Source organism: Choloepus didactylus, chromosome 2 (genome assembly GCF_015220235.1).
Source record: "Choloepus didactylus isolate mChoDid1 chromosome 2, mChoDid1.pri, whole genome shotgun sequence".
Taxonomy (NCBI): domain Eukaryota; kingdom Metazoa; phylum Chordata; class Mammalia; order Pilosa; family Megalonychidae; genus Choloepus; species Choloepus didactylus.
The window spans coordinates 19,780,502-19,806,148 of record NC_051308.1 but is presented as its reverse complement, the minus strand read 5'-3'; the positions used below and the strand labels follow the sequence as shown (position 1 = coordinate 19,806,148).

Sequence of the window (25,647 nt, the reverse complement as noted above, 5' to 3'; positions counted from 1 at the left end):
GAAAACATGGACTGAGACCTAAAGGAAATCAGGGAAACGATAGATGAACACAAAGCAAATATCAATATAGAGATGGAAATTATGAAAAGGAACCAAAGAAAGCTGAAGACTACAGTTAACAGAAATTAAAAATTCCCTAGAGGGGTTCAACACCAGATTTGAGCTGCCATAAGAAAGAATAGGTGAACTTTGAAGATAAGACAATTGAATCATCCAGTCTAAGGAACAGAAATTAGAATGGAGAAAAGTGAACAGAGCCTAAGGAATCTGGGAATACTCAAGAGTACCAGTGTATGCATTGTAGGAGTCCTAGAAGGAGAAGGAAGAGAGAAAGGGATTCTGGTTTGGATATTTTATGTCCTGCCCAAAGCCTTGATGCAGTCTTGTGGGGGCAGAGGTATTAGTGTTGATTAGATTAGAATACTTTGAGTGTTTCCATGGAGATGTGATTCAGTCAACTGTGAGTGAAACATCTGATTGGATAATTTCCATGGAGGTATTACCCCACCCATTTAGGGTGGATGTGAATTGGATCACTAGAGTCATGTAAAGGAATTCACAGATAGAAGGACCTCAAAGCAGCTGAGGCAGACGCTTTGAAAATGACCATTGGAAGCTGATGCAGACATTTTGGAGAATGCCATTTGAAACCCAACCTGGGAGCAAGCAGATGCCAGCCACTTGCTTTCCCAGCTAACAAAGGTTTTCCGGATGCCAATGGCCATCCATCAGTGAAGGTACTCGATTGTTGATGCCTTACCTTGGACACCGTATGGCCTTCAGACTGTAACTTTGTAACCAAATAAACCCCCTTTATAAAAGCCAATCTGTTTCTGGTATTTGCTTAACGACAGCATTGGCAAACTGGAACAGGGATAGAGAGAATATTCAAAGAAATAACAGCTGAACGCTTCCCAAATTTAATGAAAGACATAAACATCCAAAGATGCTGAACAAACTCCAAACAGAATAAACTCTGCCAGGGCTGAGGTTTTTTTTTTTTTTTCCCTCTTTCTCATTCCCCCTTGTGCCAGTTTGAGTGTATTGTGTCCCCCAAATGCCATTATCTTTGTAGTCTTGTGTGGGGCAGAAGTTTTGGTGTTGGTTAGATTTGCTTAGAGTGTGCCCCACCCAGCTGTGGGAGATAATTTTGATGAGATGTTCCCATGGAGGCGTGGCCCCACCCGTTCGGGGTGGGCCTTGATCGGTGGAGCTATATAAATGAGCTGACTCAAAGAGAGAAAAGAGAGTGCAGCTGGGAGTGATGTTTTGAAGAGAAGCAAGCTTGCTAGAAAGGAACGTCCTGGGAGAAAGCCGTTTTGAGGCCGGAGCTTCGGAGCAGATGCCAGCTGCCTTCCTAGCTAGCAGAGGTTTTCCGGAAAACCTCTGTTAGCTAGGAAGGCCATCCTCCGGTGAAAGTACCCGATTGCTGAGGTGTTACCTTGGACGCTTTGTGGCCTTAAGACTAACTGTGTAGTGAAATAAACCCCCGTTTTATAAAAGCCTATCCATCTCTGGTGTTTTGCATTCTGCAGCATTAGCAAACTAGAACAGATTTTGGTACCAGGAGTGGGGTGCTTTTGCTGCTGAGTTTGCAAATACCAAACATGTTGGAATGGCTTTTTAAATGGATAAGGGGGAGTTTCTGGAAGAGTTGTGAGGAGCTTGATAGAAAAGGCCAAAACTGCTTTAAAGAGACTGTTTGTGGAAATATGGACTCTAAAGATACTTCTGATGAGGCCTTGAACAGAAATAGTGAATGTGTTGTTGTAAACTAGAAGAAAGGCGATCCTTGTTTTAAAGTGGCACAGAATTTGGCAAAATTGAGTCCTGGTGTCAGATGTAAGGAAGAATTTAAAAGTGGCAACCTGGAACACTTAGCTGAGGAGATCTCCAGACTACGTGTGGAAGATACACCCTGGCTTCTCCTTGCAGCTTATAGTAAAATGTGAGCAGAGAGAGATAAACTTAGAACTGAACTCCTGGGTTCCAAGAAACCAGAAGCTGATGGCTTGGAGGATTGCAGGCTTCCAGGGGGTGGAATCCCAGAAGCTACAGCTCAACGTGAGGACATAACCAAACATGGAACCCAGCCGCCATTTCAATACAAGCCAAGATTGAAAAAGGAGTTAAGCAGAAGGGATTTGTGGAAAGTCCTATTGTCTAACGGCTTTGACCCCTGTGTGCTTCATGCAAAGCCAACAGAATTTTTGCGAGATCTTTATAGACAGAGCCATTGCTGGTCTGGACTGGAGGAGACAGACAAGGAAAAAATTAAAGGAGAAATCTCTTCAAAGACAGAGCCATGGAGGTTGAGGTCTGGAGTCAGGAGGTCTCGGGCTGGGAGAGCGGAGCAGCCCACATGCATGGAAAGGGTGAGTTTGCCCTGGAGGTCGAGGGCGGGCTTTCCGCCTCGATGCTCTGGAAGAGTTTTGCCACCTCAGGTCCCAAAGAGGGTGGAGCACATTTCCAGGGAATTGAGGAGAGCCTGGCTGCCACCCCACTGTTCTGAAGGGGTTGAGCGTGTGCCCTGGAGATGGAAGGGAATCCGGGAGCTGCCCCAAGGTTTGAGGAGGGTGGAGCCGAGAAGGTGGTCTCCCCAATGTGTGGAAATGTTGGAGCACTCACCCAAGCATTTGGAGAGGAAACAGCTGCCAAAAAGGCCCTTGGGAAGGGTTAGGCTCCCGCTCTCTCAAGCCCCAAGGATGCAACATTGTTCTGTTAATGACTCTCAGACTTTGAAATCTAATGGAGTTTGTCCTGTGGCTTTTAGGAACTGTTTTGCTCCTGTTAACCCTGTTTTCCTTATTGTTTCTCCTTATGGCAATGGAAATGTTTATCCTATGAATGTCTCTCCTTTGTATATTGGGAGCACATAACCTTTTTGCTCCTGTTAACCCTGTTTTCCTTACTGTTTCTCCTTATGGCAGTGGAAATGTTTATCCTATGAATGTTCTTCCTTTGTATACTAGAAGCACATAACTTGTTCTAAGTTCACAGATCCACAGCTAAAGAAAGATTGTGCCTTGGGACTGACCATGCCTAAATTGATTTTGATGGGGTTTTGTACTTAACTTTTGTTACTGAAATGATTTAAGTTTTTGTGATATTGTGATGAAATGAATGTATTTTGTATTTGGAAAGATAGTGTCATTTTGGGGTCCAGGGGGTGGAATGTGCCAGTTTGAGTGTATTGTGTCCCCCAAATGCCATTATCTTTGTAGTCTTGTGTGGGGCAGAAGTTTTGGTGTTGGTTAGATTTGCTTGGAGTGTGCTGTGGGAGATAATTTTGATGAGATGTTCCCATGGAGGCGTGGCCCCACCCATTCGGGGTGGGCCTTGATCGGTGGAGCTATATAAATGAGCTGACTCAAAGAGAGAAAAGAGAGTGCAGCTGGGAGTGATGTTTTGAAGAGAAGCAAGCTTGCTAGAAAGGAATGTCCTGGGAGAAAGCCGTTTTGAGGCCAGAGCTTTGGAGCAGACGCCAGCTGCCTTCCTAGCTAGCAGAGGTTTTCCGGACGCCATTGGCCATCCTCCGGTGAAAGTACCCGATTGCTGAGGTGTTACCTTGGACGCTTTGTGGCCTTAAGACTGTAACTGTGTAGTGAAATAAACCCCCGTTTTATAAAAGCCTATCCATCTCTGGTGTTTTGCGTTCTGCAGCATTAGCGAACTAGAACACCCCTCCTCCTCTTGTATTGAGAAGTTGTAGATTTACAGAGCAATCATATGAAATACAGGATTCCCACATAACACCCTACCACCAAACACCTTGCATTGGCATGGAACATTTTTTGCAGTTGATACCAGCACATTTTTATATTTGTGCTGTTAATTGACATCCATGGTTTAACTTAGAGTTCACTGTTTGTGTAGTGTAGTTCCATGGATTTTTTTTTTTTTTTTATTTTATTCTGTTACCATTTATGCCATATAACTGTTCCCCTTTTAATCGTATTCAGCTATATATTTCAGTGCTGTAATATATAGCATAGCATTCACAATGTTGGGCTACCATCACCACCATGCATTACCAAAACATTTCTATTTAAATAGGAAGGTACGTTTTCAGCTCTTAACTTCCCACCCTATCCCCTGGTAATGTATATTCTGGATTCCAACTCAATGAGTGTGCTTATTCTCATTGTTTCAAATCAGTGAGATTACACAATATTTGTCCTTTTGTGTTTGACTTATTTAACTCAACGTGATGTCTTCATGGTTCATCCATGTTGTCACATATATCAGGATTTCATTTTTTATGGCTGAATGATATTCCATTGTGTGTATATACCACATATTATTTATCCATTCATAAAAATCTCACTTAATCATGGTGTGTAATTCTTGTAATATGCTGTTGGATTCAGTTTGCTGGTATTTTGTTGAGGATTTTTGCATCTATGTTCATATGAGAGATTGATCTGTAGTTTTCTTTGCTTATGGTATCTTTATCCAGCTTTGGTATGGGGGTGATATTGGCCTCATAGAAAGAGTTAGGGAGTGTTCCCTTCTCTGAAAGTTTTTGGAAGACTTTGAGCAGAATTGCATTGTCTTCTTGGAATGTTTGGTAGATTTCCCCTGTGAAACATTCTGGTCCTGGACTTTTCCTTTGTTGGTACGTTTTTTGATTACTTTATTCAGTCTTGTTCCTACTAATTGATCTTTTGAAATCTTCCATTTCTTCTTCAATCTGTTTTAGGTAGGCTATGTGTTTCTAAGAATTTCTCCATTTCATCTAGGTTATCTAATTTGTTAGCATATGTGTATTCATAGTTATTCACTTAGGTTCCTTTTTATTTCTTTGGGATTGGTAGCAATATCCCCTTTTTCATTTCTGATTTTTGTTATTTGCATCCTCTCACTTTTTTCTTTGTCAGTCTAGCTAAAGGTCTGTCGGTCTTGTTGATCTTTTCAAAGAACCAACTTTTGGTTTTATTGATTGTATTTTTTGTTTGTTTGTTCGTTTTCTATTTCATTTATCTCCACTCTACCCTGTGTTATTTCTTTCCTTCTATCTGCTCTGGGTTTAGATTTCTCTTCTTTTTCTAGTTCTTCCAGTTTTGAGGTTAGGTCTCTGATTTGAAGTATCTTCTTGTTTAATGTAAGGATTTAGAGTAATGCATTTCCCTCTCAGCCCTGCCAGAAACTTCTCCAGTGGTTCCCCAAAACTGAGCTTTCCTGGCCTGTCCAGCAAATGCAGCCCTCCTGCTAACTGTCCTCCAAATTCCTGAGGAAGCCTGTATTTAAATCTCCACTGCCCCACACCTGTCTGGGTAGAGTTGAAGCAATGGCTGCAGTCACCTTTGGTCTGGAGCAGGTTTGAAACAATGGTTGCCATTACTTTTGTCTGGGGCGTGGTTGAAACATTGGCTGTCCTCAGAGCCAGGACCCAGTGATCTGAATTGGCTGACCAAAACCTGTGATCAATGATTGTCTGTGCCTATCACTGTTCTTAAGCTGGTGGAATTTGTATGTCTCTTTTCGTCATCAGTGAGCTACCTAGGGACTGGACTCCTCAGAAGACTGCTGTGAGAGTCGGGAATGGGTACTGGTAGGTGCGTTCAAAGAGAACAGTTAACAGTTTTTTACCATAATTTATCAACCTCTTCCTCCCACTTTTCCCTAGATGCTGTTCAGTATTCTTCTGGCCTCTGAAGTTTCAAAATAGTTGTTTCAGACAATTCCTGCCTGCTTAATAGTTGTTTTGGTTGAAGGACTGAGTGGCAGAGCTCCCTACTCTGCCATCTTCCCCAGAAGTTCCCCTGCCATTTTTTACACACACCACTTTTTTTTTTAATCTGCAGATTTTATTGAAGTATATTCACATGCCATATAATCCATCCAAAGTATGTAATCAGTGTTCCACAGCATCATCACTTAGTTGTGCAATCATCATCCCACTCATTTTAGACCATTTTCATTACTCTGAAAAGAAAAATATCAGATAGACACAAAAAAAGAAAACTCAAAACACTCCATGTTCCTTATCCCCCATTATTGTTGATCTGTAGTATTGGTGTGGTATACCTGTTACTGATGTTGAAAGAATATTAAGGTATTACTGTTAACTATAGCCTGTAGCTTGCTGTAGGTAATTTTTCCCTAAATACCACTATATTGTTAAGTTTTTGTACAAGTGTCATACATTTGTAGTTCATGCAAGAACTTATTTTTATTTGTAGTATTAGTGACATTTATGACTCTAAACAACTTCTTTCAACCAGATTCAACTACAGTACAGTGCTATTATTTATAATCCCAATAAGAGCTACCCTCACCTCCATCCATTACCTAACATTTAAGTTCAACCTCATAAAAATTTTGGACATATTTGGTAACCGCTCCTCCATCTTTAGCTTCTACCTCTAGGTCCTCTGTATTTTACTTTTTAAGACTCTGAGTTTACATATTCTAATTAGTTCATATTAGTGAACTCATATAGTATCTGTCCTTTTGTGTCTGACTTATTTCACTCAGCATTATGTCCGCAAGGTTCATCCATGTTGTCGCATGCTTCAGGAACTCATTCCTTCTTACTGCTGCATAATATTCCATTGTATTTACATACCACATTCTGTTTATCCACTCTTCTGTTGATGAACACTAGGATTGCTTCCATCTTTCATCAGCAATTGTGAATAATGCTTCTGTGAACATCAGTGTGCAAATGTCTGTTCATGTCCCTGCTTTCAGATCTTCCGGAGATATACCGAGTAGTGAAATTACTGGGTCTTAGGGCAACTCAATATTTAGTTTTCTGAGGAACCATCAAATTGTCTTCCACAGCACCTATATCATTTGACGTTCCCACCAGCACTGAATAAGTGTTCCTATTTCTCCAAATCCTCTCCCAGCACTTGCAGTTTCATGCTTAATAGTGGCCATTCTTACTGGTGTGAGATGATATCTCACTGTGCTTGTGATTTGCATTTCCCTAATAGCTATTGAAGATGAACATCTTTTCATTTGCTTTTTTAGCCATTTTCATTGCCTCTTTGGAGAAATGTCTATTCATTTCATGTGTTTTTTAACCATTTGTGTTTCCTCTTTGGGAAAATACTTTTTCATTTCTTTTGCCCATTTTATAATTGGGCTGTTTGTAGTACTGTTGTTGAGTTGTAGGATTTCTTGATATATGCAGAATATCAGTCTGTTATCAGAAATATTGTTTCCAAATATTTTCTCCCATTGAGTTGGCTGCTTCTTCACCTTTTTGAGAAAGTTTTTTGAGGTACAGAAGCTTTTGGTTTTGAGGAGTTCCCGTTTATCTATTTTTTATTTTGTTGCTTGTGCTTCGTGTGTAAGGTCTAAGAAGCTACCTCATTACTAGGTCCTGAAGATGTTTCCCTATATTGTCGTATGAGAGTTTTATTGTACTGTCTCAGAGTTTTATTGTGCTGTCTTTGATTTTTAATTTTAAAACTTTTATTGTTATATTTTTAAAATTCATATTTATTGAGATATATTCATATACCATGAAGTCATACAAATCAAAGTGTACATTCAGTTGTTTACAGTATCATTATATAGTTGTGCATTCATCACCAAAATTAGTTTTTGACATTTTCTTTACCACACACACAAAAATATAAGAATAAAAATTAAAGTGAAAAAGAACAATTAAAGTAAAACAGAACACTGCGTGCCTTTTTTTTTTTCTTCCCCCTTTTTCTACTCATCCATCCATAAATGAGACAGGGGAGTGTGGTCCATATGGCTTTCCCAGTCACATTGTCACCCCTCATAAGCCACATCTTTATACAATCCTCTTCAAGATTCATGGGTTCTGGGTTTTAGTTTGATAGTTTCAGGTATTTACTGCTAGCCATTCCAATTCATTAGAACCTAAAAAGGTTGTCTATATTGTGCTTAAGAGTGCCCACCAGAATGACCTCTCGGCTCCTTTTGGAATCTCTCTGCCACTGAAGCTTATTTCATTTCCTTTCACATCCCCCTTTTGGTCTAGAAGATGCTCTCCATCCCACGATTAACTATTGCAATTTCTTCTTTATGCTCTTATAGAGTCTTCTTCTTGCCCTTTGTAGCCTGTGCCATGCTCTCATTGTTTGTCTTTAGTTCTTTGATTAATTGCTCTAAGTACTGTGTCTACTCTGATCTTTTGATTTGGTTGTTTGGGTTTGGGTTATCCATATTGTCTGTTTTTTTCATATGCTTTAAATTTTTGTATTATTTTTGGCCTCTTGGCATTTGCTTTACTTGATTAGGGTTCTTTTAGGATATGCATGGTCACTTTCTGGCTTTTATCTAGTAGTTTTCATGGAGGTGTTTTTTTTGCCCTGTCTCTTCCAGCCGCCATCTTAGGTTCTCTGTTTATTGTGCTGTCTTTTAAATTGAAGTCTTTGTTCCAGTTTAAATTTTGTATAGGGTGTGAGATAGGATCTTTGTATAGTGTGTGAAGTAGGATGTTTCATTCTTTTGGATATGAATATACAGTTCTGCCAGCCCCATTTTTTGAAGAGACTGTTCTGTCCCAGTTCTGTGGGTCTGGGGGCCTTATCAAAACTCAGTTTCAGTTAAAGGCAATACATGATCATGAAGGAGATCTAACAAGGAAGGAGAGAAGGCTAAAAAGGACTTTATTGGAACATATATCAAAGAATGAAATACGGACTGTAAGCTTTGTATCAATGTTAAGTTTCTTGAGCTTGTTGACGGCAGTTAAGGTGGAAGCTTAAGTGAATATCCTTGATAAGCACATATATAGATAGGTAGATAGCTAGATGGACTGATAGAATGATGGATAGCTAGAATGGTATGGCAAAATTTTACAATTGGTGGATCTCGATATCTGGGGGAATAGGAGTATGTTGGAGTTCTCTATATGGGGTTTGTATTTTTATAACTGTCCTATAAATTTGAAAGTGTTTCAAAATAAGTTTAAAAAATATACGAAGGGAGAAAGAGAAAGGGCTGAAATGAAATAAATACAAACTTTAGATAGTGTGGAAAGAGAATTTGAAGGAGACTGACATTTTATGAGAAAATATGTAATGGCTGAGTACATTCTTACAGATGTATTTTGGTCTAATAGATTTTCCTTTTTGTGTTGTTAACAGATATTCTTTCTAAGACCATTTATATATTTATTATTTGTTTTGAAAGAAAATATAGTTTGTTTTTGTTTGTTAATCTGAAGTCATTACTAGAGATTGATTTATTTAATAATTTTAAAACTCATGTATGAATTTATTTACAGATTTATTTCCCTGTAATTTTTTTCTTTTACATCTTGGTCTACTGGTATTCGATATCATAGGAAATGAAATCAGTAATTTAAGTTTATATATCCTAAAAGGGAAAAAATCCCTTTTTAAATATAAAAAAAGAAGAAGTTGTTGTTTGTTTATGTTTTAAAAGTTTTTGTAACTTTCAAAAAATGTTTTAGGTAGGAGCAATTGTGGAAGTGAAGAATCTTGATGGTGCATATCAGGAAGCTGTCATCAATAAACTCACAGATGCAAGTTGGTACACTGTAGGTAAGGGAAAAATTTCTTTTTAAAATTTATTTTCAGTTACTCAAACTCATCTTAAAGTAATACAAATAAAGCAAAATTTCTTGATTCACCTCCCCTAATGCCACAGATATAATTACTGTTAGTGCTTCGTGCTTCGTATGTGTCCAGATCTGTTAAAGTTTCTTTTAATAAATGTATATGTACATATAACATAAGTTGAATTTATTTGATGTATATATTATGCAATTGAATTTCTAGCTTCTTCATTTAAAAATATAGAAATTTCTTTCAACTGTAGTAGTATATTTCATAATCTTTGATGTAAACCATAATTTATTTTCTCCTGTTGGAAATGATTGCTAGTACAGTCAATGCTGGATTGCATGTCTTTTGTATGTACATGTTATCCTCCTATTTTTGTAGTTTATTTTCTGAAAAGTAGGTTGTAGGGAAATAATCTTTTTTTTTAAATTCAATTTTGTTGACGTTATTCATATACTACAATGTCATCCAAAGTGTACAATCAGTTTTCATGGTACCATTATATAGTTGTGCGTTCATCACCACGATTTTTTTTCAATTTTAGAATATTATATTACTCCAGAAAAGAAATAAAAATAAAATAGAAATCCTCCTATACCCCTAACCACCCCCCTCCATAGTTGACTCATAGTACTGGTATAGTACATTTGTTACTGTTGATGGAAGAATGTTAAAATATCACTAACTATAGTACATAGTTTGAAATAGGTACATTTTTTCCCTATATACCCCTCTAATGTCATACATTTGTTCTAGTTCATGAAAGAAATTTCGTGTATTTGCACAGTTAGTCACAGGCATTGTCCACCACAAGATTCACTGTTTCATATATTCCCATGTTTTAACCTCCAACTTTCCTTCTGGTGACAGATGTGACTTTAAAGTTCCCCTTTCCACCACGTTCACACACCATTCAGCACTGTTAGTTATTCTCACAATAACGTGCTACCGTCACCTCTGTCCGTTTCCAAATGCTTAAGTTCAACCTAGTTAAACATTCTGCTCATATTAAGCAACCGCTCCCAATACTTTAGCGTAATTCTGTATCCTGGTAACCTATATTTCGTGCCTTTCAGTTTACAGACTATAATTAGTTCCTGTCAGTGAGATCATACAACATTTGTCCTTATGTGTCTGACTTATTTCACTCAATATAATGTCCTCAAGGTTCATCCATCAACCAGTTTTTTTTTTACCACGGTTATTTCATGCACCATACATTCCATCCTAAGTAAACAATCGATGGTTCCCTGTTTAATCATGTAATTACACATTCACCACCACCACCACTATCTATATAAGGACATTTCCATTTCTTCGACAAAGAAAGAGGAAGAGTCAAAAAAGGTAGAGATACAAAAGAAAAATAAAAAGAAAGAAAGAAAAAATGACAGCTAAAAAGTAACAAAAGAAAAGATAAAAATGAAGTACAATAAAAGAGTCAGATAACATCACCAATGCCAAGAATCCCATACCTCCCCCCTTATATCCCCCTCTTATAGACACTCAGCTTTGGTATATTGTCTTTGTTATATTAAAGGAAGCATAATACAATGTTTCTGTTAACTGTAGAGTCTAGTTTGCATTGATTGTATTTTTTCTCCAACACTACTCCCTTTGCAACACCTTTCAAGGCTGACATTCATTTCTTCTCCCTCATATAGAAACATATTTGTATATTTTATTATAGTCTTTGACCACTCTAGGTTTCACTAAGCTATACAGTCCCAGTCTTCACCTTCCATCTTTCCTTCTGGTGTCCCACATGCCCCTAACCTTCCTCTTTGAACCATACTCATAGTCATCTTTCAGTGTACTCACATTGTTGTGCTACCATCATCCAAAATTGTGCTCCAAGCCTCTGACTCCTGTCTTTTCCTATCTGTCTGTAGTGCCCCCTTTAGTATTTTTTGTAGAGCAGGTATCTTGTCCACAGGTGCTGTCATTGTCTGTTTGTCAGAGAATATTTTAAACTCCCCCTCATATTTGAAGGGCAGTTTTGCCGGATAGGAGATTCTTGGTTGGCGGTTTTTCTCTTTCAGTGTCTTAAATTTATCACATCACTTCCTTCTTGCATCCATGGTTTCTACTGAGAAATCCGCACATAGTCTTATCAAGCTTACCTTGTATGTGATGGATCGCTTTTCTCTTGCTGCTTTCAGGATTCTTTGTCTTTGATGTTTGATAATCTGATTATTAAGTGTTTTGGCGTAGGTCTATTCAGATCTATTCTGATTGGGGTATGCTGTTCTTCTTGGATCTGTAATTTTATGTCTTTCTTAAGAGATGGGAAATTTTCATTGATTATTTCCTCCATTATTGCTTCTTCCCCTTTTCCATTCTCCTTCTGGGACACCCATTACACGTACATCCATGCGCTTCATGTTGTCATTCAATTCCCTGAGACTTTGCTCGTATTTTTCTGTTCTTTTCTCTGTCTGTTCTTTTGTGTGTAGGATTTCAGGTGTCTTGTTCTCCAATTCCTGAATATTTTCTTCTGCCTCTTGAAATCTGCTGTTGTATGCCTCCATTGTGTTTTTCATCTCTTATGTTGTACCTTTCATTTCCATAGGTTTTGCCAGTTGTTTTTTCCAAACTTCCGAGTTGTTCCTTTCATTCACCCAGTGTTTTCTTCATATCCTTCATCTCTTTTGCCATGTCTTCCCTCAACTCATTGATTTGATTTTGGAATGTTTTAGGAAATTTGTTTGATTAATAATTATTTGTTTTGATTCCTGTATCATAGCTGGCGTGTATGTTTGTTCCTTTGACTGAGCCACATCTTCATTATTCCTAATGTGATTTGTAGTTTTCTGTTGTCTAGGCATCTGGTTTCCTTGATTACCCCAATCAGGTTTTTCCAAGCCAGAACGGGCTCAGGTCTCAGAGAGGGGCAATATTCAGTATCAAGTTTCCCTGAGGGAGTGAAGATTGACAGACTTTTCTGTGAGGCCTGTAGCCACTGTTCTTTTCCTAACCTGCCCAGCAGGTGGCATCTGTCAGCCTGTTGCTCCCCACTGGTGTAAAGAGGTGTGGCCCCTTTAGTTTTCAACTTAAGTTGTTTCTGGTTTGAGTGTTTTCCACAGGCCCTGGGGTCTGAGTTCTGAAGGGAGGGCTAGCACTTGAGCTGGGCCGCACCTCCCTCCTCTTAGGGAAGTTATCTTCTGCACTTGAATTACTTCTTTGTCTTTCTGACTCTGTTAATAACTACCCCTGCCTATGTCAGAGAGCTGAGAACTGGAAATGTCTGAGGCTTTCTTCACTGAGCCACTCAGATTGAGAGAGAAAAAAAGGGGAAAAGAAAGCCCCTTTAGAGGGCCAGTTTCCAGCCCCCCAGTTTCACCTGTCAGCCAGATAATGCTCAGTCTTCTGTGTTCCTTTTTTGGGGCACAGGCTTTTACCAGTATTCTAAGCACAGCTGTCTCCAAAAGCCTCTGTATTTTTTTTCTGTCAGCCCCACCTCCTCTCCACTGGGAGTGACCTCAGGGTACTTTGCTGCTTTTTAGGGGTTTGTCTGTATTTGTAGCTTGTATTCAGCCTTCCACATTTGTTAATTAAAACCCCTGTTGGAGCTAGGTTGAACTGTATTTGCTTGCTCCCGACAGGGACTGCTGCTTTCTCCCACACTGTGATTTTGCCACTCAGCCTGATGTGGGAGGAGGGGTCTCCTGGTGTGGGTCCGCAGTTTTTGCTTACAGCTTTATTGCTGTGATCTCAGCCATTCCACTTATTGCAGGCTGGGGTACGATTTGTGGACAGTCACGGTTGTCCCCCAGTGGTTTTTCCAGACTATTTGCTAGTTGTTCCTGGCTATTTACTAGTTGCTGTAGAGGACTAACTAAATTTCACATCTGTCTGCCACCATCTTGCCCCACCTCCCGAGATTTTCTTTTAAAACTTTAGTTAATGAAAATTACCTTTCAAAAAAAGGTTGCTAATTTACATTTCCATGACCAGTGTATGAATGTACTTGTTTTTCCAACCTTGCCAGCTTTTATGTTGATCTTTTTTCATTTTTGCAAATATTGACACAACGTAATAGCTTAGGTTTGTTTTAATGTGCACCCTCCATGGTAATTAATGTGATTGAACATGTTTTTGTCAAAATTGAAAAGGAATATCATTTCAGTTGTATTTTCTTTGTTGTGAGTTGTTGACTTACATTCTCTTCTCATTTTCCCCCTTCCCACTTGGGATGGTTTATCACTGCTTTTTTGTTTTTTTTTTAGGGGGGGTATGTAATATGAACTCTTTATATATTCTGGTAGTTATCCCTTTGCTAATTAAGTTGCAGGTATTTTCTCCTATTATTTTATTCTTTGTTTTTATTTTTCATATACTTCAGTTTGTATAGTCACCTTTTCCTTTGTAGTTTTAGTTTTGAATGTTGCTTAAGAAGGCCTTCCTCCTGTCAGTTTTACACATCAATTCTCCAGTATAATTGGTCTTCAATTCCTTTATAATTTCTTTTATAAATAGTTTTTAATTCCATCTAGTTTATTTTTTGAACGGACTAAAATAAGGGCATTATGTTATTTTTTTCTAAATTGATAGCCAATTCTTACAGTTTATTGAATGGTAATTCTTATCTTTTACTGACTTAAAGATGAGAGTAAAGACTGAGTAAAATGTCTTTGGCAGTGTCAGAATTTGATAGAGATTTGAAATAATACAGGTGAGTTTTATTTTTATTGTCATTTGGTGTGGAAATATGTTGGTGGACAGAAGGAAATTTTGATTCTGACACATAAAGACTTCACTGCATATGGTTTATAAAACTGAGCAATCTATATAGTCAGTCTAGATGGTAAGTAGGTTTGTTAGTTGGTCTCAAATATGGCACTTTTATTGCGTATTTTAGTTACAAAATTAAGAAAGAATGTACTGTAAGTTGTTTATCTAGTTTCACATAATGTATGATGTTTAAGAATCTAGTATTGGTAGTTGGGGAAAGGTGTGATTTTTAAAATCAACTTTCTTTAAAATAGAATTCCCCTCTTTACATAATTCCTGAGGAATGTATTAAATCATAAAATTATATGTATCTTAAAAATATAGATATATTATGTATGTACAAACGTCAGTGGTTTTTAGTGGGTAGAAATTTTGTTCCTCCAGATATTTGGCAATGTCTAGAGACTTTTTTTTTTTTTTTTTTTTTTTTTTTGTCATCTAGTGCTAGTCCAGGGTTGCTGGTATACATCCTGCAAGGCACAGTACGAGCCTCCCACAGCAAAGAATTATCTGGTATAAAATGTCAGTATTGCTGAGGTTGAGAAATCTACTTTAAATGATGAAAATAGAGTCATATTTTATTTGCAACCTGAATATATAAGTTTAATCTTATTTTGTGTTTCTTAGATAAATCTGTCAGTATCTATCATTAGGAAAGATTGCCTTTATCATTTTGAGAAAGGTTAATTATCATTTAAATTTTATTCTTAATTGGTGTATCCTGTTTCAGAGAACATGCTTTAATTCAGGTATATTATTTCTTTCTGGTTAGAAATTGAAAAAGATTTTCTAATACTCTATATTTGAAGTTCATCAAAAAACATAAAAGGAATGAATTGCAAATGTAATATTCTGAAACCATAGAACAGCACTCGGGAATTTAAATGATAATTTATATCATTTTGTTAATCTTTGAAAACTCCTTCAGTGTCTTCCATTTTTTCCTCCTTTCATAGTTTTTGATGATGGAGATGAGAAGACACTTAGACGGTCCTCACTGTGCCTGAAAGGAGAGAGACATTTTGCTGAAAGTGAAGTAAGTAATAATTTAATGAATAAACATGTATTAGTTTTGTATTGAGTAGGAGCAAATATTTGCTTTTTCAAGTCAGTCAGCTTTCTTGTTAATCAGAAAAATTCATTAATACATTATATAATTTAATCTGTAAAGCCTATTCAAGGCCTTATGCTTGAGCACCATTCTATCTTTTTTGTCCAAGAAATTTTAACAGTTGTCCATAAAGAAAATATAATGGGCTTCAAAAATTATTTCCTTTAGGCAACTTTTACATAGACTCCTTTAATTTTTAAATATTACTTGTATGAAAGAGATGGGTGATTTGTAATCCATTTGCATCCTGTCGTAATAAAAGGATATGTAGATATTTTAAAAAGTCTCTAAATAATAATTATTATTATAATAATTATTGACATTATTACAGCCTCTCTTCAAGGAAGTCTTGCCTATTGCCTTTCTAAATAGTCCCTTCCATTACTCTTCATCCTCTAACACTGATTTAGTTTTCTTCATAGCGCTTATTCTTTGACTGAATGTATATGTCCTTAATTGTTTGTTTATTGCCTACCTTCTTCACTAAAATGTGTCACAAGGGCAAGGACTTTGTATGTCTTTTTCACTGCTTTGGTTCTAGTTCCTAGAACAGTGCCTGGCACAGAGTAGGAACTGAATAAATATTTTGATGAATAAAGGAAGTGTTTATATTTGCCATGGACTTTGCTAAATGATCTCATTTACAGAGTTATGAGGTAGATGATGTTATTCTCTTCAATATACAGATGCGGAAATTCATGATCGGAGCTGGTTCTCAAACCAAAGCCATGCTCTCAAATTGAATGCTATTATCAAGTTCCTAAGAATGAAAGGTTCACAAAGTTTTGTAAATCAGTAGCTTACAGTTCAGTATTTAAAAAATTGACATTGTTATAGATGGTGTTTATATTCTCCAGCCAGTCTGTGAATATTTAATTAATGCACCATGTGGCTTAACTATGATCCCCTGCCTCCCCCAATCACTATTTAGTACGGTGTTTTTTCAGACTTCTTAGTATTACTTATCAAACTATTAGACTCTATTTTTTTTAATTCATTTTTATTGAGATATGTTCACATGCCATGCAGTCATACAAAACATACATTCAGTTGTTCACATTACCATTATATAGTTGTACATTCATCACCAAAATTAATTTTTGAACATTTTCATTACCGTATACACAAAAATAGTAAGAATAAAAATGAAAGTGAAAAAGAACAATTAAGGAGAAAAAGAACACTGGGTGCCTTTTTCTTTTTTTTGCCCCTATTTTTCTACTCATTCATCCATACACTGGACAAAGGGGAGTGTGGTCCATATGGCTTTCCCAATCACATTGTCACCCCTCATAAGTTACATTTTTATACAATCATCTTCAAGATTCATGGGTTCTGTGTTGTAGTTTGATAGTTTCAGATATTTACTGCTAGCTATTCCAATTCATTAGAACCTAAAAAGTGTTGTCTATATTGTATGTAAGAGTGCCCACCAGAGTGACCTCTTGGCTCCTTTTGGAATCTCTCTGCCACTGAAACTTATTTCATTTCCTTTCACGTCCCCCTTTTGGTCAAGAAGGTGTTCTCCATCCCACGATGCCAGGTCTAGATTCCTCCCCTGGAGTCATATTCCACATTGCCAGGGAGATTCACTCCCCTGGGTGTCAGATCCCATGTGACAGGGAGGCAGTGATTTCACCTGCCAAGTTGGCTTAGCTAGTAGACTCTATTTTATGTTTATTTGTTTTCAACATATTTTTGCTTCCCTGAGTTTTTGGATTCCAGTTTAAATTCAGAATTTGAGACATCTTTTACAGATTTTCTGTGTTTTGATTTTGGCCTATCTTTTCAGTCTCATGTTCTACTACTTCCCTGTATTTTTGCCTTACAATACTGCTTCGTTCATACTTTCTTTTCTTGGTTCCTGCTGAACCCTCCCCCTCTCTACTTGTGGTAATCTTATGTGTAAAGGCTGTAGAATGCCTCCCCCTCTAGGATGTCTTTCAGGAGGTAACCAAATTTGATCTCTATCCTTTCATCCTTTTTTGCTTCTCTTGCTTCTTTTCCTTATTTTATGGGTTTTTTTTGTTGTTGTTACTTTTTTTTTTTCTGTATAATATTTTAAGCTGTTTTTAAGGGAATAACCAACCATGTTTTTCTCATCCTGATATGACCTCCTTTTCCCAGAAGTGTTTTCTACATCAAGGCCTTCAATAGATATTTGTTGGATTAATTGTGAAGATTTTAAATATAGGAAAAACATTCAGCTATGGGGCAAGTACAGTGAATTTGGCTTCTTATATTGATGAAGTAACAATTTCATCTGAGTTTTTGTAATTCTTAGAAACAATTTCATTTTCCTTAGGTAGAACACTCCATGGTAGTGCTTGCAGATTTTGGATTCTTAACTGTTAAATGAAGGCATGTGTCTGTTGAGTCAAGAGAAATATTTAAAATATTAATTTTTTTTTAACCAGGAGAATTTGAAGTAGAAATGGTCCATAAGAAAGTTTTAATTTAAGGTTGAAGCAATTATAAGTAAATAGCTATGTATCTTTTTTATGTTAAAGGAAGATCAGTTTTATTCTGTTTGGCCATGCATGTGTACACTTTTTTTAATATTTTGCTTGAGGGAAATTAGAACCTGGTATATGATTCTTTATCCACTTCCCATATTCCAGGTTCTGTGCTAGGCACTAGGGACATAAGGGTAAGCCAAGTAGGCATGGAACCTCCTATTAGAATAATTCACCATCTGTTGGAGGAGAAAGAGCATTAATAAGCAATCAAAAATATTTTAAAATTCTAGGTGTATTAAGCACATTGAAGACATGGTCAGGCATATACCAAAGGGGAATTTGAGCTACCATCTATACATTATTTTCTCTTTATCAAATAACCATTTTTTGAACTTTAAAATAAGTTTTAGTTCTTTGAAAGATGATTCAGTGCAGTGACCTTTAAGAACAAAGCGACCTCATAGTGGGAATATCTTGGGTCACTAATCCCATTCATAAACTGAGTATCTAAACAAAGACTTAAATTCAAGATTTTCATGATAAGAGGCCATAGTAGCCCTTCAGTCTTTGTTTATTCCTTAGGCAATTGACAGCTCTAAAGAAAGGTTAGATAAAATCCCAGCTTCCACATTTCCTGTAGCCCATTATAGATAATAGAGCTATGGGAGACTTATAGACATCCTGTTGCCAGGCCTATGAAATTTTCTTTGCGTCTTTAAGATACCTTCTAGGAGTCTCTGAGTTTTGCTCTTTAGGTATAAGACAAGACAAATTCTGCCCTCCCCCAAGTCTTTTCTGTCATTTGAAATAAAGATGCTCTTGCTAACCTGGACAAGGGTTGAGAGTCCAGGGACGGATTTTGCTTTTTATTATTATAATTCATTGCATACTAGTGTGAGACTGTGGCTTCTTTGAAAATTTCTGTGTGTAATTCCTAAACAGCTCTTCAGAAATCTTGGATGTTTTCTTTCCTGTAACAAGTGCAATGATGAGCAGATATTAAAATAGAACTCATAGTACTTAATAGAAAATCTCTGCTTTCAAGACAGTGACCTTTATTTTTTTTTCCATTTAATCCATCTGTTAGCTTGGAAGAAAATGAATCCAGATTAAATTTATTTTCCTTAGTTGCCAAAAATATTGCTGTGAAAATTTTAGCTCCTTGAGAGGCATAATTAGGAATTAATAACAAGTAAGTCTTCTAAGAAGTTTCTGTCTGGCATATGTTGTAGTTGTATTTGGGCCTATTTTTGCTTCCAATAATACATTTAAAATGCCTGACTTAAAGATCCTTTATGCAAGGTTAGGTTCCATACAGACCAAATTGGAAGGCTTAGGGTTTTTGTCCTGTAGTGATTTTCTAGTGATTTTCATATTTAGTGCTTTATGGCTAGTAATCTTTTCCTCTACCATATCCTCATACTAGCTGTTGAATAAATATATCTATGTATCTTAAATACATTCACAGTATATTCTAATGAACTGTGCAAAATAGATTAATAGGCTTTCTTTTTTCACATTTTGCTTTATCATTGTTTCAGCAAAATAATCTCAATTTTAAAAATAAAAATTAAAAATTTCCTTTTAAAATCTTACCATGAGTTTGTGTTTAGATATCTAATCCTTAAACCTAAGTTGATAGACATCCTTTAATATAACACTGTGGTTTGTAACTTTGAGACATCTCTTTCTCCTAAATAGTCCCCCACCTTCACTCCTACCCTGACAGTTTTCTAGGGATCTCTAATTCCCCTAGAATTAATGAAACTACTGTAACAGCAGAGGTTGAATTTCGGGGGATAATAGGAAATCTTAACGATAAAAAAATAGGGTAATATCAAAATTGGTATTCAGAGAATTAAAGCAGTTAGGATTATAGCGTTTTGGGGTTGATATCTCAACTTTTTAGATGTGTAAACCTTTTCAGGAAATAATGGTAAGCGAAATTAAAAAAACTATATCTGATACTAAGAAATTACAAGTCCATCCCAAATCACTTTTTCTTCTTTCAGCCAGTCCCTTGCCTGGAAATCATTTTTATTTGGGAGTTGAGAGGCAAAGGGCTTGACTTGAACTGTCTATTGATAACAAGAAAGAAATGTTGATTCATTGATTATTATCTGCATACCAAGAACAATATTGGATGCTGCAAGTTAAAAAGGAAGGAAAAAAATTCATTTTAGATACTGATTTTTTAATATATTCTTTAAAAAAGGTTTATTACAGAAAATGTTTGCAAATAATATAGTTTTCCTGAAACTATTTATTTGAGCAATTGATGCTTTTCCTGATAATAACTAATTTTATTTGTTACTTAAGAATTCTATTTTTGGATTATGATTCTCTATGTACAAGTTAAAATCTGAGCTGCAGTTGGCCCCAATCTAGGAGTTAGGTCCTTAAAAGTGTCTTATGTCTCACATCTGTATTTCCACTGCCCTGTGTTTGTTTTGTATTTTTAGCATTCTTAGAAGGTCATCAGCCTCCAAATAGGTAATGAAAAAATTGAGAGAGAACGTATGAATTTCTTTTCACTATTTTTTTTTTTTTTTGCGGTAATGGGGGATTCATCTTTATTCTGATACCTTTGAAATTAGAGTTTCTGTCTCTAGTAAAGTTGTGTTTTAGTCTTCCTCAGAGGAAGTCCTAATCTCAAAATCTGAACATACTCTTACACTGATTTGGTTTAAAAGGAAAAAAGAGCTTGCAAAGTAATAACTTTTGATGGGTTTATGTTCTTACCCACAGACATTAGACCAGCTCCCACTCACCAACCCTGAACATTTTGGCACTCCAGTCATAGGAAAGAAAACAAATAGAGGAAGAAGATCTAATCATATGTAAGTCCATTTTAATAATTGTTAGTTGAACCTGAATTAATTTCTCCTTCTAGCATTGTTTTAATAGTTATTATTTTTTAATTGTAATTTGCAAAATGCTAACTGGATCTAATAGTAATTTTAGATCTAATAATAGTTTCAGACTCCTTAACTTGATGGTTGGGGTTCTCCATGCTTAGCCAACCTTATTAGCCATATCTACCTCCCATTTTTCCCTACATGTGTCTTGATGATATAGTCAAAATGGAATTCATTGATAGTCCCTGAATACATCCCTTGTTTTTCTGATATCATGCTTTTTTCCTGCTGCTTTTTCTATCTTGAATGCCCCCCTTCCCTGCCACTGTCTTATTCTTCAAGTCTGAACAGATACGCTTCTACCTTTGTGTGAACCATTTTGTGCCCTCCCATACTCTTTCCTTGAAACCAGACATGTTTTTCTCTCCTCTGAATCCCCAGATTCTTTGCATTTATCCAATGCCATAGACAAGATTTCACCTCTTGTTATCATTGTAGTATTTGTTTTCTCTTCCTAATAATTTTAATCTTTTTGACAGCAGGAACTCTCTTACTCATTTTTATGTTGCCTTGCAGTCTGACATACATTCTGGCTATTTAGAAAATTACTTCAGTGAAATGTGCCTAGGCTCCAAAAGGCTCTAAATTAAAAGGGATCACAGGACCAAGGGGTCATAAAATTTCAGGTCACAAGGGAGAAAGAGGCAATCTTCAAACAATTCCACAGAGGAAATGAATGTATTGCAAAGTTCTGAGAGGTACAGTGACATCAGGCTTCTCAGTAGAACACTAGATGCTGGTAGACTGCAGAATGCAAAATGGAGAAAAGGAAGCCTATTAAAATGTAAGATTTGATTAGCTAATATAATGGAACATTGGGAAAAAAATGAAAGGATGATAACAAATATAGTAGGGAAATTAAAAAGGAAATATAATCATAAAAAACTGGTGCTGCAATGAATAATATTTATATAGTCCTAAACAGTGATAATTGAATTAAAAATGATGATACAGTTAAATTAGTAGGATGGAAGGTGTAGAAGCTGGTATTAAATACAAATTAAGTCCTCGTAACTATAGGAAGTCAATAGAGTAATGTTTAAAGTACATAATCCAAGAAATACTAGTATAAGAATATTATTTAGAAATAAGGTAAATACCACCAGGGAAACAGCTGAGAGGGATAAAAACAGTTGCCTCCATGTGAAGCAGGAAAAGGAAGTTGGAGGGGAATGTAGATGTAATTTAATCTTTTAGAGATTATTTTAAGAATAATTTTGAGTGCATTACTTTGATTAAAAATTTTAATATACCTAAACCCAGATGTTGTCAGAATAGCTATTAAAAGTAAATACTGAGTTGAATTATTAGAAACTTTAGTTTATATGAATGCTTTCATTCAGTATATAGAAGCAGATGTTAACTCTAATTGTATCTGAGCTTTGGAGATAGAAAATTGGTTTAAGTAGTATGTCACATGTTACTTACTGTTAGGTTTACAGGTTTACAGCAAACCCATGAAGGTAGGTGTTATTTTTATCCTTATTAAAAATTGGGGAAATTGGCCTCAGAAATAGTGGTAAGTGACTAATGCAAAGAACACAGGAAGGAAGGGACCAGGACTTGAACTCACCCTTACTCCATGGGCCTCCTCCCATTCAATGGACTGACTCTTTTTATTTACGTAGAGTACATCAGTTATTTTCCAAATTACTCTTAATACTAAATAAATAATTATTCATTTGAGGGGGAAAATTAGAATACTAATCCTTGTATTGAAAAAATATCTTTTGCTTATTTTCCTACAGTATTTGTGGTTTGAGTCATGCGTTTTTCTTCTTTCTCCCCTAACACTGACTCTCTTAGAAAATGTTTTCCCTAATTACTGGGGGAATGATTTCTGACTCGTAACTTAGCTTTCTGTTTGAATTGATTATTTTTAGGATGCTCAGGTTGTAACTGTTACTTGCTCTTCTACATATGATATTTAAAATCTGATCGTTCTAGCTAGAAAGAAAAATAAATGAAAAAATTACTATGGCAATATTCGTAAGAAAGTCCTGTTGTGAATATTACATGTTACTGTGATCTAACAATGTTTTTAGTTTCCAAGGACTATTATGTTGCCATAAAATATTCACTGAAGCACTTATAAGTTAAATCTTTTGGTATTTCTTTGAAAATTAGTGACTATAATAGTGAATTAAAATTTTATGTACCATTGATCATTAGACTCTTTCCTGTAGTTCTGTAGTCTGTTCTTAATTATGACTGATGATGGCAGAGCAGTAGTTAATGTGAAGTTATTTCATTAGTGATGATTTTCAATTCTGTAGCCTCTGAGAGTGGCAATATGATTTAGTTGTTGAAAGCATAGAGTCACAGTCTGGGTTTGAAGATTGACTCTGCCACTGTCTTGCTATGTGTGACCTTGGGCAGGTTACTTAATCTTTTCAGGCCTCAATTTTTTCATCGTTAAAGTTGGTATAATTATATTACCTATCTACTAGGATTGTTGAAAAGACTAAATGAGTTCATATACATAAAGTGTTTATATAGGAAGCACTTTGTAAGTATTGGATATCATCGTCATAAATTGATATGAAAACATTTTCATGATGAAATATCAGTATATGATATGACTTCATTTATATATATATATATCAAACGTGCATGTATATGAGTGTTTGTATATAAGAATTCTGTTTAATGATGTTTATCTCTGATGGGTAGCACCGTTTTTGCTCTTTATTTGAATTTTTTTAAGCAATGTTCCTATATACATAGTTATAGGAAAAACAGTTCTTGTACCTATTAAGGTTTTTTTAATTTTGATAAAATGCTTCTAATTTGTAGACATTTTTTTTTTACCTCTACAAATGTCATCCAAGAATGTAAAAATAAATGAATAAGATCACTTATAGAATATCACATAGATTGATCAGAAAAGTGACCAAAAATAATGATCTGTTAAGAAGTCAATATGTTTTTTAGCTGAGGTGTCCCTTTCTTGAATATGAGAATAAAGCCTGCAGTTGTGGCTGAGCAAGTTGATCCTTGCTTTCTAAAAATTCCAGCGAACTTTCTCCAGTTGAGAATCTCTGTGTGTAGTGAGAGACTTCCTGTTGGGAAGGTGTTGGGATTGTGTTGTGCATGTACAAAGACTGAAGGAAGACAAAAGGTTGAGAATTACCAGTCTAGCAAATGAAGTCCAGCTCTGTGTGTAATCTTGTTTTTGGTTGCTGTTTCTTGCCCCTGACTATTGTGATCATTCTCACCACCAAGAGACTTTGAAATGTTCTTGCTTACTATTTTAAACCTTGGTGTGTAAGCATCATAGTCAAGTACCTCAGTTTGAAATTCCATCTCCTTAATTACACTTCCTCAAAGTTCGGTCTCCCCTTTTTTCAGAGTGAGTTTCTATAGCAAAATCTTAGACTTGGATCTTAAAGTCATTTATCTGTCCTTTGTTTCCTTTTTCATTGTGCCATTGAAATAAGTCTTTAGTATCAGTAGAATGAATTCTACAGGTAGAATTAAAGCCCTTTAATTCTCTGATTGCTATTTAAAATTTATTTTTATGCAAAGATGAATAAGGTTATGTCTTCTCAGGACTCTCAGGACTCCTGTTGTTGCTGTAGTGTAAACACTGCCTTTGTTTTCTTCAAACTTAATCCACACACCAGTTAATCTGCCCCGAGGTATTCCAAAATTGAATATTTTTTATACCTTCCTTTAAATTGATTTTTTTAAATATCTTACCTATAATTAATCCTAATGAATTTAAGCATTTTCTTTTTTTTTATTGGTTATCATCCTCTAGTTTGTTAGCTTTTTAACAAGTTATTGATCCTTTTGATCAGCATATAACTTGTTTGAGTTTTGCCCTTATAATTTACTCATTACTTATTGGGTTTTTTGTATGTTTCTGTGTAAAGAATAGAGTGCCTGAAATTATGGAAATATTTGCCTCCCCAACCCCCCAAAAAAGTTTTTCCCATAAACTGACACAGGCATATGTGCTATTGCTACCGTAGGAAAGCAGTCTACTTGCTGTTTTTTTTCCTCATATAGAAAGAGAACATAAGAAGGCCTTTAGTAATTCTTCTTAAGGATTATTTGTGGGTACAAGTTTTACCCAGTTACACGTCTAAAAAGTTGAGGTACCAATCCCAAAATGCTATAATCCTAACTGCTTTAATTCTCTGAATACCAATTTTGATACTGGTCTACTTTTTTCATTTTCATTTATTTCACCCAATAAACTACTGATTTATACCTGGTATTTGCAGGTTTGCAAAATTTTAAAACATTTTTTAAAACTTGAATTTTAATTCACATACCATAAAATTCTTCCTTTAAAGATGTACAGTTCAGTGGTTTTTGGTATACTCAGAAAGAGTTTTGTAACCATCCCCACTAATTCCAGAAGACCTTTTTTTGTTGTTTTTGTTGTTGCTTTATTTTATATGAGAATTTGATCCTATCCTTCTTGTTAAAAATTGGGAAAAGGAACAGTAATCTCGGAAGCTATACATTACCAGTCTTCCTGATACTGACTGATACAGATTTTTAACTTACTATACCAACTTTGAAACTGGGTTAATTGACTTGCCTGAAATAATAGGAATCATTGAAGTCAGAATTGTGTTTCAAAGACGGGGCCTCTGAATTTCCTAGCATAATATTCTATTTGCGTCTCATCATTTGCTTTTCTTTGGTGCATGTCTTAAGTTCTTCTTACTTGATTTACAATTAATAATGATATGTGTAAGCTATGTGTACTGTGATCAGCATTAAGCAATTAGCTGTTATTCTGTTGTGGTAAGTATTTCCATGTAATTAGCTTTATTTCCAGTTGCATCATCAGATTTTATTTCATAGAGGCATTACATTATTTTTTTGTGACTTGACAGATAAATATCTTGCCAGCAAAGACGCAACAGTGTCAGAGTTGAAGAAAA

The 25,647-nt window shown here is 35.8% G+C and overlaps 1 protein-coding gene across 7 annotated transcripts in view; it reads left to right on the top strand.

The window, feature by feature from the left end:
- The window catches only part of ARID4B (AT-rich interaction domain 4B), a 180,768-nt gene that overhangs the window by 92,507 nt on the left and 62,614 nt on the right, over window positions 1-25,647 (top strand). For all 7 annotated transcript variants that reach the window (XR_005214535.1, XM_037821409.1, XM_037821403.1 and 4 more), the window contains exons 5-7: window positions 9,410-9,500; window positions 15,212-15,291; window positions 20,574-20,665. Coding sequence is in view for 6 of the 7 variants with exons in the window: in XM_037821409.1 (XP_037677337.1) it covers window positions 9,410-9,500; window positions 15,212-15,291; window positions 20,574-20,665 (263 nt within the window). In the remaining variant the exon portion in view is untranslated. The remainder of the gene's footprint in view (window positions 1-9,409; window positions 9,501-15,211; window positions 15,292-20,573; window positions 20,666-25,647) is intronic.